Source organism: Podarcis gaigeae (assembly GCF_964106915.1).
Source record: "Podarcis gaigeae genome assembly, chromosome: 17".
Lineage (NCBI taxonomy): Eukaryota > Metazoa > Chordata > Lepidosauria > Squamata > Lacertidae > Podarcis > Podarcis gaigeae.
In genome coordinates, this window is record NC_139694.1 from 651,117 (window position 1) to 665,433 (window position 14,317).

Genomic DNA, 14,317 nt, shown 5'->3' on the forward strand with positions numbered 1-14,317 from the left:
GGGTGGATTCTAGCTTTATAGAAACACCCCTTTCTTTATTTGGCAGTTCGCTGTTGGGTCACTCATGGATCTTGTTAAGTTTCTTCTTTGTTCGTAGCACGGCAGTTTGGGACAGATCCATACTGTGAACTGTGCTTGTGTCTTCTGCATACCAGGCATGTGCCCCACCAACAAGCTATGGCTATGCATGTAGTACATTGGTGCTCCAGCTCTTGCACTAGCTCTGCATGGTCTTCTAGGTCTTGCTGAAGATGTTGGCACTGACCTCTAAAGCTTGAAGTGACAGACTTAAGATTTGTCCCCAGTTTCTCTTTTCCTAATCTATGGGATTTACCAAAACTTCTATCTTCAGTGTACTATCTGTGCATTTAAGTCTAAAATGGCAAACAACAGAGGCACAACTCCATTTGCTCTGGAACTTCCTGCCCTGTGAAGACCCTAGCGGTTAAAATGGCACAGTAAAATGTCCTTAGCTTCAGGCTGAAAGGGACAGCTAGTAGATTTTAAAGCTGTGGGATACTGGGGTTGTCTGTGCTTTCAGGGGATGGAATAAAGGTAAAGGGACCCCTGACCATTAGGTCCAGTTGTGGACAACTCTGGGGTTGCGGCACTCATCTCGCTTTATTGGCCAAGGGAGCGAGCGTACAGCTTCCGGGTCATGTGGCCAGCATGACTAAGCCGCTTCTGGTGAACCAGAGCAGCACACGGAAAAACCGTTTACCTTCCTGCCGGAGTGGTACCTATTTATCTACTTGCACTCTGACGTGCTTTCGAACTGCTAGGTTGGCAGGAGCAGGGACCGAGCAATGGGAGTTCATCCCGTTGCGGGGATTCGAACCGCCAGCCTTCTGATCGGCAAGTCCTAGGCTCTGTGGTTTAACCCACAGCACTACCTGCGTGTAGACAAATAGCACGGTCATGGTTATTGGAATTTTTGGGGCACAATCCAGTTTAGAGTTAAGTATGCTTAAATCCCCTGAAATCATAGGCTTAAGTAAATCTATTGACTAGTACCTTTTGAGGGTTGTTCGATTTTAACATTTTTATAACTAACAATTCAATTAACCCTTCTCATTACGATTCCCCCCTCTGTCCTCAGGCCATATTTCCTAAAGTGATGGTGGTGAGAATTGAGAAAGTGGTTACAACAGTTTGTATGCATTAAGGAAGTCCATTCAGTTATGGGGCGGGCGGTGGGGGGGGGGAGAGATCCTGCCTTTCCCTTTTGTCAAAGTCTGTTTGAATCCCTGGAAGTTTTCACTCCTGATGCAAGTAGCAGTTGGGGGAGATTTACATCAGGGAGGAACGACATGGGGAAAATTACTTTTGGACTTATTCCCAAAGATTGGGGCTATTCAGTAGGACTTGAAATTTCAATCTAGGATACAGTTTTCTCTTCAAAGATATGCACAAACAACAATGCTCCTGATGTTTACTATACCACTGTGGGGAGATGGAGTCCCCTGATTTTATTGCCAAAATTCCTAAATAGCATGGAACAGTCTCTGGCATCACACCAACAAATGCAATGTATTGATGGGTTTGCATATTCTCCTTCCTTTACTTGGTGTTTTCCTTCCCTCCTTTGCTGGAGGGTCTTTCCTTTCACTGCATGGAAAAAGTTGTGTCAGCACTCAGGTCAGCAACCTGCTTGGATACCCCAGCTGTGCAAGTCTCCTTTTGGAAATCACAGAACCAGTCCCTAAGTAAAGAAGCACCAGGAACTTACACATCTTAGTGACTGCAGTTCCAAAATTGCTTCCATTGCATGAGGAGAACTTATACGTGTTTGCCCAACATAATATTTCCTTCCATTTAATGTAACAGGATTGGCCTTCAATTCTTCCTGAAGCAAATAATTCTCCCCCTCTCCTTCCTTGAAGAATTGACCCTGTGGGAGACAGGGTCTCCTTTGAAACCCCATCCAGCTCTGTTCATGCACGAACGAAGGCTCTTTACCATAAAGGATGCTGAAATATCAAATCCAGAAGGGCCCCGTATGCTCTGAGGCCCTCTGTGTGCTGCACCGATTTGACTTCTTTGATACATGCAGCTTTAATACAAAGCACGAACCAGAAGTACAGCATTTTTCAGTAACTATAAACAATATCTATAAATCAAAGATACAAAAAGCTCAGTTAAAAGTCATTACTTTAAAAAAAAGAATCAGTGTAAGAGTGTGATAAGAAAATATACTGTAGCACCTTTGCAAAGAGAGAGGGAAAGAAAATGAGGTCACTTTGGAACTCAATGCAGTGGGCGATCTGGCTTCTGGCAGAGATTTGGTCTGTGTGCACCAGGAACCCCCTTACACAGGCACAGTAAACCAGATACTCTTTGGGAGCAGAGTATGGACAGGAAAGGGAAGACGGGATGAAAGTTGTTCATGGGTGAAAACAGAAAAGCCAGTTATCAAGATTGTGAGGCATAGCAATATCCCATGGGATACATGCTTCGCCATAGGCACTTCCTTTCCAAGTCCCTGCAGTTATGGTAGTAGCTTTTAGGCTGTCAGCAAAACTGAAGAGAGGCAGCAAGATCCCACACAGGGTATGAGCTCAGGGGTCAGGGATGCTACACCCTGGGTGCCAGAGCTGGAATTATTGGTGGTCCTCACTAATGCCCTCAGTTCAGTTCCTTTCCTCATTGTAAAAAAAACCAACCATGATACAGAGGGGTTTCTCTTAAATTTTAAAAGAACCTATTTTTTTCTTTGCCCCCCCCTCCCATTGCTATACAATGTAAATATCTGTGACTGGGCAACAAGTCCTACACACATTTGCATATTGAAATCAGCACTGAAGGAAGATGGGTGGGTGAGTCAGGCGACACACACCGGCTTCGGGCATCTTCCACTTGCGCCTTTCGCTTACATCTCTTTGGTGGCTGTTCGCTTGGTCTTCTCAGATGTCTCCTGGAAAGGAAAAGGAGAGAAATCTAATGCTTGCACTGTGATTTCACAAGCTGGTGCCAGGGTAGGGTGCCCACAGAAAGAAAAACCTACTTATCTGGTCCGCTTTATATACTCAGTTCTTATATTAACCACAGGACACAGTTCTTCCCCCACCCCACTAAGATCTGTCTAGGATGAAAACATGCTAAATAGGGAGCTGGAACAAATAGGGACCTGGAACAAATTTTCAAAATGTTTCCATTCCAGAACTGTTGTACAGTGGTACCCCGCAAGACGAACGCCTCGGAAGACGAAAAACTCGCTAGACAAAGGAGTTTTTAGTTTTCTTAGCCGCTTCACAAGACGCATTTCCCTATGGGCTTGCTTCGCAAAATGAAGCTTGCCCCGCAAGCTCCGGGGATAGCGGGGAAGCACAGCGCGTCTTCCCCGCTGTCCCCGGACCTCTTTTGAACCAAGGGGCGGCGGGGAGAAGATCGCTTCTCCCCGTTGCCAGCCCCACAATCTCCTTCCCCTCTGTCCCCGGAGATTGCGGGGCAGGCAACGGGGAGAAGCAATCTTCTCCCCACTGCCCCTTGCTTTAAAACAGGTCCGGGGACAGAGGGGAAGGCGCGCGGGGCTTCCCCTCTGTCCCCGGACGGTCTCCATAGGAACACATTGATTGATTTTCAATGCATTCCTATGGGAAACCATGCTTCGCAAGACGAAAAACTCGCAAGAAGAAAAAACTTGCTAATTTTGTCTTGCGAGGCACCACTGTATTAGGACCCAGAATCGCACTTCTGATTTGAATATTTGTCTATGTCAGGGGTCAGCAACCTTTTTCTGCTTAACTATGAACCATCTAACCGATCCATTCTTAAGGAAATCAATGCTCACTGGAAGGACAGATCATGAAGCTGAGGCTCTAATACTTTGGCCTCCTCATGAGAAGAGAAGACTCCCTGGAAAAGACCCTGATGTTGGGAAAGATGGGGGGCCCAAGGAGAAGGGGACAATGGAGAACGAGATGGTTGGACAGTGTTCTCGAAGCTACCAGCATGAATTTGACTAAACTGCGGGAGGCAGTGGAAGACAGGAGGGCCTGGCGTGATCTGGTCCAGGGGGTCACCAAGAGGCGGACATGACTAAATGACTAAATGACAACAATGAACCATCTGCAAAGGCCCCCTTGAGGGAAGTTTTCCTCTCTCTTGTAACACTAGTACTCAGGGCCACTAGATTTGTGAGACGCTATCCCCAGAGAGGCCCCCCGGGCACCTTCATTACATATATTTAGGCACCAGGTGAAAATGTTTCTCTTAGGCTTAGGCTGACTGAACATTCAATGGCCATTTAAATGTGTTTGTGAAATATTGGTTTGTTCCTGTTTTTGTTTTATTATGCATTTTGGGTTCTCTTTTTTATATTGTAAAATGCCTTGTTATCTTCACGTGAAGAGTGGTATACAAATTTAATAAATAGTAGTAGTAGTAGTATTAATAATTATAATTATAAAACACAACACAAATACATCCCATCAAGCACTGCCCACTAGTGTTGACAAGATACATCAAAATGGATTTTGGAGGCATAAAACCGGAAGTGCTTATGTGTGGACAGAGGTGCACAAATGTACACATGTAAACAGTGACTCGTGTATGTGTTAAAGCTCTAGTGCAGACCCAGGCTCAGGGCAAGGGGTTCTGTCCATTTGCCTGCATAAAATTCCTTCTTGACTTTGGTGACCAGGCAAGTCACCAAAACAAAACTGGCATGAGTTATGTAGTATCCCTAGTTATTCTCAGCAGCCTCCAATAGGTACAGAATCTTATAGCTGTTCAGCAGAAAGACCTATAGAAATAAATATATAGCCAGCAGGTGTACAAGGCAAAGAAATCTCTCCAGTCCCCTTCCAACCTGATGTTTTTGCAGCTCCTGAACATATCTGGCCAGTTCTTCTTCAGTCATCTTATCTTCAGGCTGCTGCCCTTCAGAAGGTACTTTTTGGTTCTTGCCTGCAAGGATAAGTGGATGACACAATTGTCACAGTCGGCAGAATACAATGTTTAGGAAATTCAAGGCAAAGAGGGTAAAGGTAGAATCAGAGCAAGTTCTACCACCACATCAAATTTAACACAAAGTGTTGGCTCTGTTGACCAGAAGACAGAAACCACTGAGGTTGAATACTAGCAAGGAGAAGGAAGCAGGCTTAGAAATATCTCCATACATATCCTATCATAGAGATGTTCATGGTGAAATTCATAGACACACCACCAAATTAGTCTAACCTTTGCAAAAAACCCAATTCCAGCTGCCCAGTCGTGGTCTTTGCAGGAGCTACAGAACCCGGGGGTAAGCAGCAAGAATACTGAAATGAGCTTCCTTAATGTACCCAAGAACTAATGATGAAACCAATTCATCTCATTCTCTTCCCTCATCCCCACCTCCTTGGTAAGTATCTTGCAACCATTCACACAACCTCCCCAAGCTTGCGACAATCTTCAGGTAAAACAGTAGCACGCTACTAGACCCCGTCTGCCACTTTGTGCAATTGCTTACTACTTGGTGCAGCCACTTAAAATTCTCGCTGATGAGCTCATCGTGGCAGCCTGTCATCCTGTGAGACCAACCTTTTCCAGCAGCAGTTAGTGAGAAAATTGAATGGGCCAGTCAAAGACTGAGAGGTAAAAGTACCGTCACTGGTTTAAGACACGATGAAGGAAAGGCAGGTCATCAGTTTTATGCCTGGCATGTAGTGAGATTCAAAGAGAGGCAGAAGGAACGGTTACAAGACTAAAACATAAAAGAGCTGGAGTTCTCCCCCTTATAAAGGGATCAGTAAGAGGAAACATAATCAAAGGGACTCTCCTCGCATAATAATAAGATGCCATCAAAAAGGAGCTGGGGTTTGGGCAGCTGAATAAATGCAAATTTTAAGCTGATCAAAGGCAACAGTGCGGTGCAGTTTTTCTAATTAGATTAGAGTTTATTGCCGCTTTGTGTGCCCCCTCCTGGCCATCAGCGTTGCAGCACCTGCAATTTATCCTGCCTGTTCAGTTCTTCAAGCTTCCCACTTGCTCTTCTGGCCTTAGATCTAGAGGGTAAGTGGTTTACATTGCCCCATGTCCTCCTCAGCTTTGGCTGAACAAAGGCACGAGCTCCCACCTCCTTCAGCCATGTGCAACAGCAAAGTTTCTCAGGAGCTTTCTCCTTTCTCACAAGACATGCTGGCCTCTAGCTCAAAGGGAACTGCCTTGCACCCTGGACCCTGGACAGCGTATGCTGGGCCTTCATCTGCTATGGGCAGCCTTGGGGAAATGGACCACCCTGAGGGTACAGGCAAGGTCACGGGTCAAGATCAAGAATTTAATGTCATTCAAAGAAATGTAACAAACAAACAAAACCAGAGTCAAACCAAATGCATCTGTTGTTGTTATGGAAGGGAGAACAAAAGAGCAAACAGCCTCTCCTCTTTTGCTCACCTAAGTTATTAGTGTTGCCATCATTTGTTTTCCACTCAGGGAAGGGTGGACATTTTTCTATTGGACAATTCTATTTCTATGTGGAGCAGACCGTGGGATCGGTCTTTCCACTCACCCCATTCCACCAAAATTCCGTTGTTCTCCCTACTTTCCAACTGGCAGTGCTAAGCTGACATTTGGCTTTTCAGAACTTTCTTTTGATACAAATTACAATCTAAGAGGGACGTGGGTGGCGCTGTGGGTAAAAGCCTCAGCACCTAGGGCTTGCCGATCGAAAGGTTGGCGGTTCGAATCCCCGCGGCGGGGTGCGCTCCCGTTGCTCGGTCCCAGTGCCTGCCAACCTAGCAGTTCGAAAGCACCCTCGGGTGCAAGTAGATAAATAGGGACCGCTTACTGGCGGGAAGGTAAACGGCGTTTCCGTGTGCAGCTCTGGCTCGCCAGAGCAGCGATGTCACACTGGCCACGTGACCCGGAAGTGTCTTCGGACAGCGCTGGCCCCTGGCCTCTTGAGTGAGATGGGCGCACAACCCCAGAGTCTGGCAAGACTGGCCCGTACGGGCAGGGGTACCTTTACCTTTACCTTTTACAATCTAAGAGTCATGTTTACATGTCCTATATATTTGGAAAGCTGCTTGTTTATCTGTTTGCTGTGCATTGGGGCTCCTCCTAAGATAGTGTAACCTAATTTTGCATGAGGGTTCCTGGGGTAAAAGAGGAACAGGGTTTCACCTCCTAAGATAGTAAAGGGAAAGGGACCCCTGACCATTAGGTCCAGTCGTGGCCGACTCTGGGGTTGCAGCGCTCATCTCACTTTAGTGGCCGAGGGAGCCAGCGTCCAGCTTCCGGGTCATGTGGCCAGCATGACTAAGCCACTTCTGACAAACCAGAGCAGCGCACGGAAATGCCGTTTACCTTCCCGCTAGAGTGGTACCTATTTATCTACTTGCACTTTGAAGTGCTTTCAAATTGCTAGGTTGGCAGGAGCAGGGACCGAGCAACGGGAGCAACCCGTGTCCCATCTCCTAAGATAGTGTAACCTAATTTTGCAGGAGGGTTCCTTGGGTGAAAGAGGAACAGGTTTTTATACAGTCATACCTTGGTTTTCGAACAGCTTAGTTCTCGAACATTTTGGCTCCCAAACACCGCAAACCCAGAAATGGCTGTTCCGGTTTGCAAACTATTTTTGGAAGCTGAATGTCCGATTGGGCTTCAAATTGGCTGCAATAGCTTCCTGCAGCCAATCAGAAGCTGCACTTTGGTTTCCGACCGTTTTGGAAGTCAAACGGACTTCTGGAATGGATTCCATTCGACTTCCAAGGTACAACTGTACTCCATTTTGAACCAGTTCCCATGGTCCTTTGATGCCTTCAAATAATTAATGGCCAAGTAGTCCCCGGAACTGAAGTGACCAGAATAGAACATTGGGAGTATACTGGGTAGTGGGAGAAGGGTCTCTTCTATCATGAAAACAACATTTTCCGATTTCCAGATTATAAAATAACTGATCCCAGACCAAGGCTGGTTCATGGGATTTTGATCTGGAACTCCTCCTGCATTCAAGTACTTAGAGCAAAAAGCCAACGGTCCAGACATCACATTTCTTTCCTCTGAGGAAGAAAGATTGTTCTAAAATGATCCAAGATTTCCTTGGTTGACATACCTTCGCAGGTCATGGCAGTACACACCCAATTCCCACAGGCACAGACACAACGGTTACACTCCACCTGGGTCTCGGCTCCATCCTCGTATGTTTCATCTTCCAGGGCACATTCTAGAAAGATCAGAGAGAATGGAATATTGTCTCAATGTACAGTGGTACCTCTGGTTACGAACTTAATTCATTCCGGAGGTCCGTTCTTAACCTGAAACTGTTCTTAACCTGAGGTACCACTTTAGCTAATGGGGCCTCCTGCTGCCGCGCAATTTCTGTTCTCATCCTAAGGTAAAGTTCTTAACCTGAGGTCTACTTCTGGGTTAGCGGAGTCTGTAACCCGAGGTGTTTGTGACCCGAGGTACCACTGTATATGAAACCTGTGGCTTAGTGTGGAATGTGGCTTATAACAGATGGATAATGATAGAGCAGACTAAAGATTAATGACTAATCAGAGACAGGTTGATAAGACACTGGCTGGTTTTTGAGACACATTTCCATCTCTAAATCTCTCTGCTCTTTCTACTCTTTTAGGAACCTCAGTCTCTCTCTGTGCAGACAAGGTGTTCCTACTTTTTTCTGGTGGGTTGAAGGCTGGATTGAGGCATTTCAAAAATTCATTGAAGCTAAGCTTCCAGTCAGCATTCTCATCAGAGAGCTCAATGAGGGCATCTACGCAGAGTCCCCTGCAAGAAACACAAAAAACACAAGCATCAGCCTAAAAGACATCACAGCAAAGCAGGAAAGGCTAACATGTTTACAATGAAATGTTGTCAAATCGTTTCACTTGGATTTTCTGAACATGTGAAGCAGTCCACCAGATTATCGGCATTCAATGGCTGCTGATTCTTCCTATGGTCTAAACATGAGCAACTATTCCTTCTCAGGTAACTTGACAAGTTCCACAATCATCACTGGCAGTTACTAAACACTTTTACAGGCAAATGCAGAAGAACATGAATGTAGAGTTAGGTTCAAATACTTGGTCATTAGCCTTGCTGCTTTAAAAGCACAGGTGACAAGGTTTTTGGCCTGGCAAAGGCCAAGAACGGGAGCTTCCCGACAGATTTGTCTACTGTTTGAATCAGCAGGATTCCAGATCATGACTAGAACCAGCCTGTGATACGTACAAGCTAACAGTTTTTGCTTGTGTTCCTGTAAAGGAGGGATGGACCGTGGGCCTAATTAGATCTGGAACGGGTCCCAATTTGATCAGGGGAAAGAATCATGACACTAAGTGCCGTTTGTAGACTGAATCTCATTCGCTTTGATTTCTGCCCCAGGCTACCTGAGCAGCTTGTTGGTCTCTTGATTCACATAGGTGGTGATGTTGACCGCTGTCTCATTTTGTTCCACAAACTTCAGGAACTCACTGGAATCCAGGCGAGAATCCCCATCATCGAAATTCTACAGAAGTACAAAGCAGCATGCAAGAGAGGCTGAAAACAACAGCGCTGCTTCTGTGGACCATTAGCTATTTCCTTTCACAACTTCCACCACTTCTTCACTGGAATGTAGCAGTGGATGACACGGAGGGGCTGTGTCGCTCACCTGACTTCCATGCAGGTGAATCGCTGCAGAGGGGGAGGAGTATAGTGGTGGCAAGGCTAGTGTGGTGTCAGTGCACTAGGAGGAACACTGGATTGACTCCATCAGTGTGTTTGTTCTGTGAGCATTCATGTCATGCTTCAGAGATGCACCTTTGGCCGTGCATCAGCAGAACAAGGCGATTAGAGTCTCTTACTAGTTTAAGAGTGTTTAATGATCACAGCAAAAGAACACAGCAGCCATTCTCAGAGCGAAGGTGCTCCCCATTAAGTTTGCCTCCTCCTTCCCCCAAGTCATCGTCACTTCCCCTTCTTGCAACCTGATCTCCCACCACTGAGCCCCCGGCGTAGCAACCTTACCAGCTCTCCTTGCCCTTGGAGAGATAGGCTGGACCCTCTCTAGCGAAGGGGAGTCGGTTATCTCTTTTCCTGTTCTGCTTCTTCTAGCTGTTCCTCACTCAGCTCTTCCCAGCTGTTGTTTTCTGAACTATGTCCCTCTGCAAACCAGTTCTCTAAATCTATAGTGCTCCACTGTTCCTGAGCAGCTTCAGGATCCTAGTCAGGAGCAGGAAGAGGGGGAGGTTCCCACCATTCCTCTTCAGAGCTGTAATCCTCAGTCTGGTCTCTGGCAATCCAGCTACCATCACATTGCTCCCTTTCACCACCTGGCTATGCTGGAGCGACTCAGCCAAACAGCAGTCAGGTGAGTGGCACAGTCCCACCGTTCACCACCCCCCGCTGCTTGATCTTTATTTGTCAAGTACCTTAATCACCTCAACTGTAATTGAGATGGCATACAGAGTATTATATGGCCATACTGGCCACCATAGGAGTCAACTCCTAGGGGGCTGTGGGGGCTTCAGACCCCACAATAAAATATTTGAGGGGGGTCTGGCCCTCCACAAAGTTGATGGGCATTCCCATACAAATGGGATGTGTGCACTGCGTCACGTGGTTGATTGTGCAGGGCAGGACTTCCCTGGGCCCCCACAATATTTTATTCAAGTTGGCACCCCTGATGGCCAGTGAAGTTTAGAGACTACAGCTTTACGTTTTCCTTTCAGGGGGGTGACTTGCTGGATACAACTTGCTCATGTTCAGGTCTGAATGAATGAAAGCCTTATGTGCAGTGGGGAACAAATTCTCTCCCAAATCTGATTAGCTTGACTTCGCTGCCTCAGACCTCTACAGTTTTTTTCCATAGTAAGCTGCTTAATTTTCTGTCTTATTGACAGGGTCCCAACACTGTTTGTTATTTTTAGATTGTGTGGGAGACTGAATTATACTTGACACAGTTCCACACCACCCCCACCCCCAGGGCCTGCTGTTGTCTCAGAGTATTAAGCTAAGTCTTGCACATTTATCTGCAAATCAAGCATAATTGTTTTGTTGAGAAATTACAGTTTATCCAACATGAATATACAGGCCAGAATAATCTATAATATGGTGATAGTGACTCTCCGCGAAGCTGTTTTATCTTCTGAATTAGCCATGTGTTTACTTGACGATTTCTCATTCATTTAGCATCGTGATTGAAGGCTGCTAGAAGATCTAATGCCGGGTTTATTATGGAAGCCTATAATCTGATCACATCTCTTTTGTAAATATAGAAAAGCAAGTGAAGGCTAAAGGCAGAGGTGAGAATGTAGAATATTCACAAGCTAGTTTGCCAAACAAATTAGTGATTCAGGAAAGTTCACACTAATACTATGAAGCAAATCTCTAACCACCTCTTCCATCAGTTCACCATTTCTATTTTTCTTCTCCTGCCATCTGTACCTTGAAGTACTTGTCTAGGATTTCAGTGTAGTTGTTGCCTTTAGAGAACCAGCCGTCAGGAATGATCTCAGTTTCAAGCCACTGGATGACACGACGCCGGAGTTCGTCCCGGTCAGTCTGGTAACAGACAACTATTGAGTGACAAGAAAAGGGGAGAGTTGGACCAGGAATGTCAGAGAGATACAATGAATTGAAAGTGGGGGAGACAGCTAGATGGCAGGCAAGAAGCAATGCAACGTCTCTTCATCTCAAGTGGAAAATGGATCAGAAATCAGCAGACTCCCAACTTAGGGAGTGAGAGGCCATGTTTATTTTCCTCTGCTGTTGAGGCACATGAGAAACTACCACTGATTATGCACAGTGCTATTTTCAATGGGCAAGATGAACAAAATAAATTCTATGTTTTACTTCTTCAATCCAGAATATTAAAGGTGACAGTTCAGGAGCAGACAGAAGGCAAAATCTCTTTTGCCATTATCCACTGATCCTCAGTCAACCAGCTAGGCTTCATTTTTCATATTCTACTTGGCACATTTCTGTTACTGTTTTTTATTACCAGCCTGGTGAGGCACAGTAGCCAACTACAACTGAACTGAGACTAAAAACAGAAAAGAAAAGGTAAATTGGGTGGGGTAGGGGAGAGACACAAATTCCCTTATCCTTGAATTCTGCACATGAAGTAAACACTGCAGCTCAAGATATAGAACGTAGCTTAAGCCCTTTTGTGAGAAGAGTGTCGTGCCCATAGGCGAGATATTAACAATGATATGTTGAAAGAGGCAATGAGGAAGGAGACTCGTAGCCAGCTGGGATTTAGAGGTTCCACTCTGTAAACACTTTTCCAGACAGGATCTGCACTTGAAGGGCATTCGGACACTTTTCCCTTGACCTGTATTGAACAAATGTAACATGAGGAACAGCCCACAGACTGTGCAGCACAGGCAAAGGCATATTTACCTGGACTTGCAGCGGAGTTCTCAGGCTTCTTCTCTATTTACAGAAAGAAATAAGAAAATTTCAGGTTGAAGGTACTGTAATGGGCTATGGTTTTCCTGACGTACATCTCATCTCTCCCCCAGACATTGCTGGGGGTGCGGGGCAGTACAGTGGTACCCCTTTCTGTTATTGTTTTTTATTATTAGCCTGGTGAGGCACAGTAGCCAACTACAATTGAACTGAGACTAAAAACAGAAAAGAAAAGGTAATTTGGGGGGGGGGGGGTGAGAGACACAAATTCTCTCTCAAATCTGATTAGCTTGACTTCGCTGCCTCAGACCTCTACAGTTTTTTTCCATAGTAAGCTGCTTAATTTTTGCTTACCTTTGCAGTGACCATCATAGTCCACCTGAATTTTGGAGCCGGTGAGGCAAGCATCACGATGCAGCTCACAGTGGTTCAGGTATGTCTTGCCGTTGCTGCCACAAACTGGCCTTTTGTGAGGCTTGCATCTCTGCAGCAGCAACAGAAAGAAAAAGACAGACCCAATATAACTAGGCTCCAAAGGAGGAAGGAGACACACAGGGCAGAAAGAGAAGCACTTTCACACAGGCAATATAAATTAGGAGGGCTTGAGAGGGAAGCCCAAACTACAATTTACATAAATCACAGTTTGCCCGAGTGCAAAGTGAGGGTGAGAAGGCATTTGGGCCGGATCCGGCCCCCGGGTCTTAGGTTGCCTACCCATGGCTTTTTGCTTTAGTTCTCATCCTTTATGGAAAACTAAGCCCCACTACGTGTAACTCACTGAACTGAAAGCATTAGTCTCCCCCTATTTGGGCTTATTTACATCTTCTCCCTCCTCTTCTTCTATCGCTTCCTGCTATAATGTGGGCAATATATGCTGTAGGCAAATGCACCTTAGGGAAACCTACATTAGTGAAACAACAAGTAATAATGATAATCACAGTCACAGGTTGCATCAAATAGGTGCTTATGACGGTTTGCTAAGTACAGTGGTACCTCAGGTTAAGCACTTAATTCGTTCCGGAGGTCCGTACTTAACCTAAAACTGTTCTTAACCTGAAGCACCACTTTAGCTAATGGGGCTTCCTGCTGCTGCCGCACCACCGGAGCACGATTTCTGTTCTCATCCTGAAGCAAAGTTCTTAACCTGAAGCACTATTTCTGGGTTAGCGGATTCTGTAACCTGAAGCGTACGTAACCTGAGGTACCACTGTACAATGAAAGAATTACCTTGAGAGAAGATTTGAGTCATTGATGCAGAAAAGAAGCATACAGTGGTACCTCTGGTTAAGAACTTAATTCGTTCTGGAGGTCCATTCTTAACCTGAAACTGTTCTTAACCTGAAGCACCACTTTAGCTAATGGGGCCACACGATTTCTGTTCTCATCCTGAAGCAAAGTTATTTACCCAAGGTACTACTTCCGGGTTAGCGGAGTCTGTAACCTAAAGCGTCTGTAACCCAAGGTGTATGTAAGCCGAGGTACTGCTGTACATGCAACAAACCAAGAAGGCTGGGCAGAAAATCCCCAGGACCACAGAGGAAACAGGAGGGAGTACCCATCAGTCACTACCACTAGGCGTGCTGGTTCTCCACATTTGGGATGACATCAGCCTTTGATCTCAGCGGTTGGTCCCCGGACTTCGCTTACCTCAATGCACAGACAGGTGGGCTCACTCTTCTCTGTCACAGCACACTCCCGGCCAGCCCCACAGAACACATTAGCACAGATTTTAGATTTGCTCATCAGCTCTTCCTGCAAGGGATAAAAGAAAAAAATAGTTTGTTGGGGGGGGGGAGAGAAGCCTTCTTCAGATAAAGACTGTGTCTTTTATTTAGCTACTACATTGATATCCTGCCCAATAATAAAAGTTATGGGTGGCCAACAATGAAAGAAAAACTTTAAGAGGTAAAAACCACAAACAGCAACCAATAACTGCAACCTTCTCACAGATCTTAAAAGTTCCAGAAATATCAGAAGAGCCACAGATCACTAGCAGATT

General features: G+C 45.6%; 1 protein-coding gene across 1 annotated transcript; it reads right to left on the bottom strand.

Annotated features, from left to right (window-relative positions):
* Positions 1 to 1,431: 1,431 nt before the first annotated feature.
* On the bottom strand, positions 1,432 to 14,095 carry FSTL1 (follistatin like 1). Its single transcript, XM_083719735.1, has 9 exons — positions 13,966 to 14,095; positions 12,673 to 12,802; positions 12,310 to 12,342; positions 11,353 to 11,483; positions 9,315 to 9,433; positions 8,600 to 8,712; positions 8,036 to 8,146; positions 4,811 to 4,908; positions 1,432 to 2,914 (listed from the first exon to the last, which is right to left on the bottom strand). Exons 1-9 carry the CDS (start codon positions 14,059 to 14,061, stop codon positions 2,870 to 2,872), a joined length of 876 nt encoding a protein of 291 aa, XP_083575861.1. The 5' UTR covers positions 14,062 to 14,095; the 3' UTR covers positions 1,432 to 2,869.
* Positions 14,096 to 14,317: the final 222 nt, after the last annotated feature.

What these genes read in the sequence shown, in the direction of transcription:
- FSTL1 (XM_083719735.1), bottom strand. Translation starts at nt 14,061, where the DNA reads ATGAGCAAATCTAAAATCTGTGCTAATGTGTTCTGTGGGGCTGGCCGG. An exon ending in CTATGATGGTCACTGCAAAG is followed by an intron (nt 12,343 to 12,672) that starts GTAAGCAAAAAT and finishes TTCTGTAAATAG; the next exon opens with AGAAGAAGCCTGAGAACTCC. An exon ending in TCCTAGACAAGTACTTCAAG is followed by an intron (nt 9,434 to 11,352) that starts GTACAGATGGCA and finishes GTACTTCTGTAG; the next exon opens with AATTTCGATGATGGGGATTC.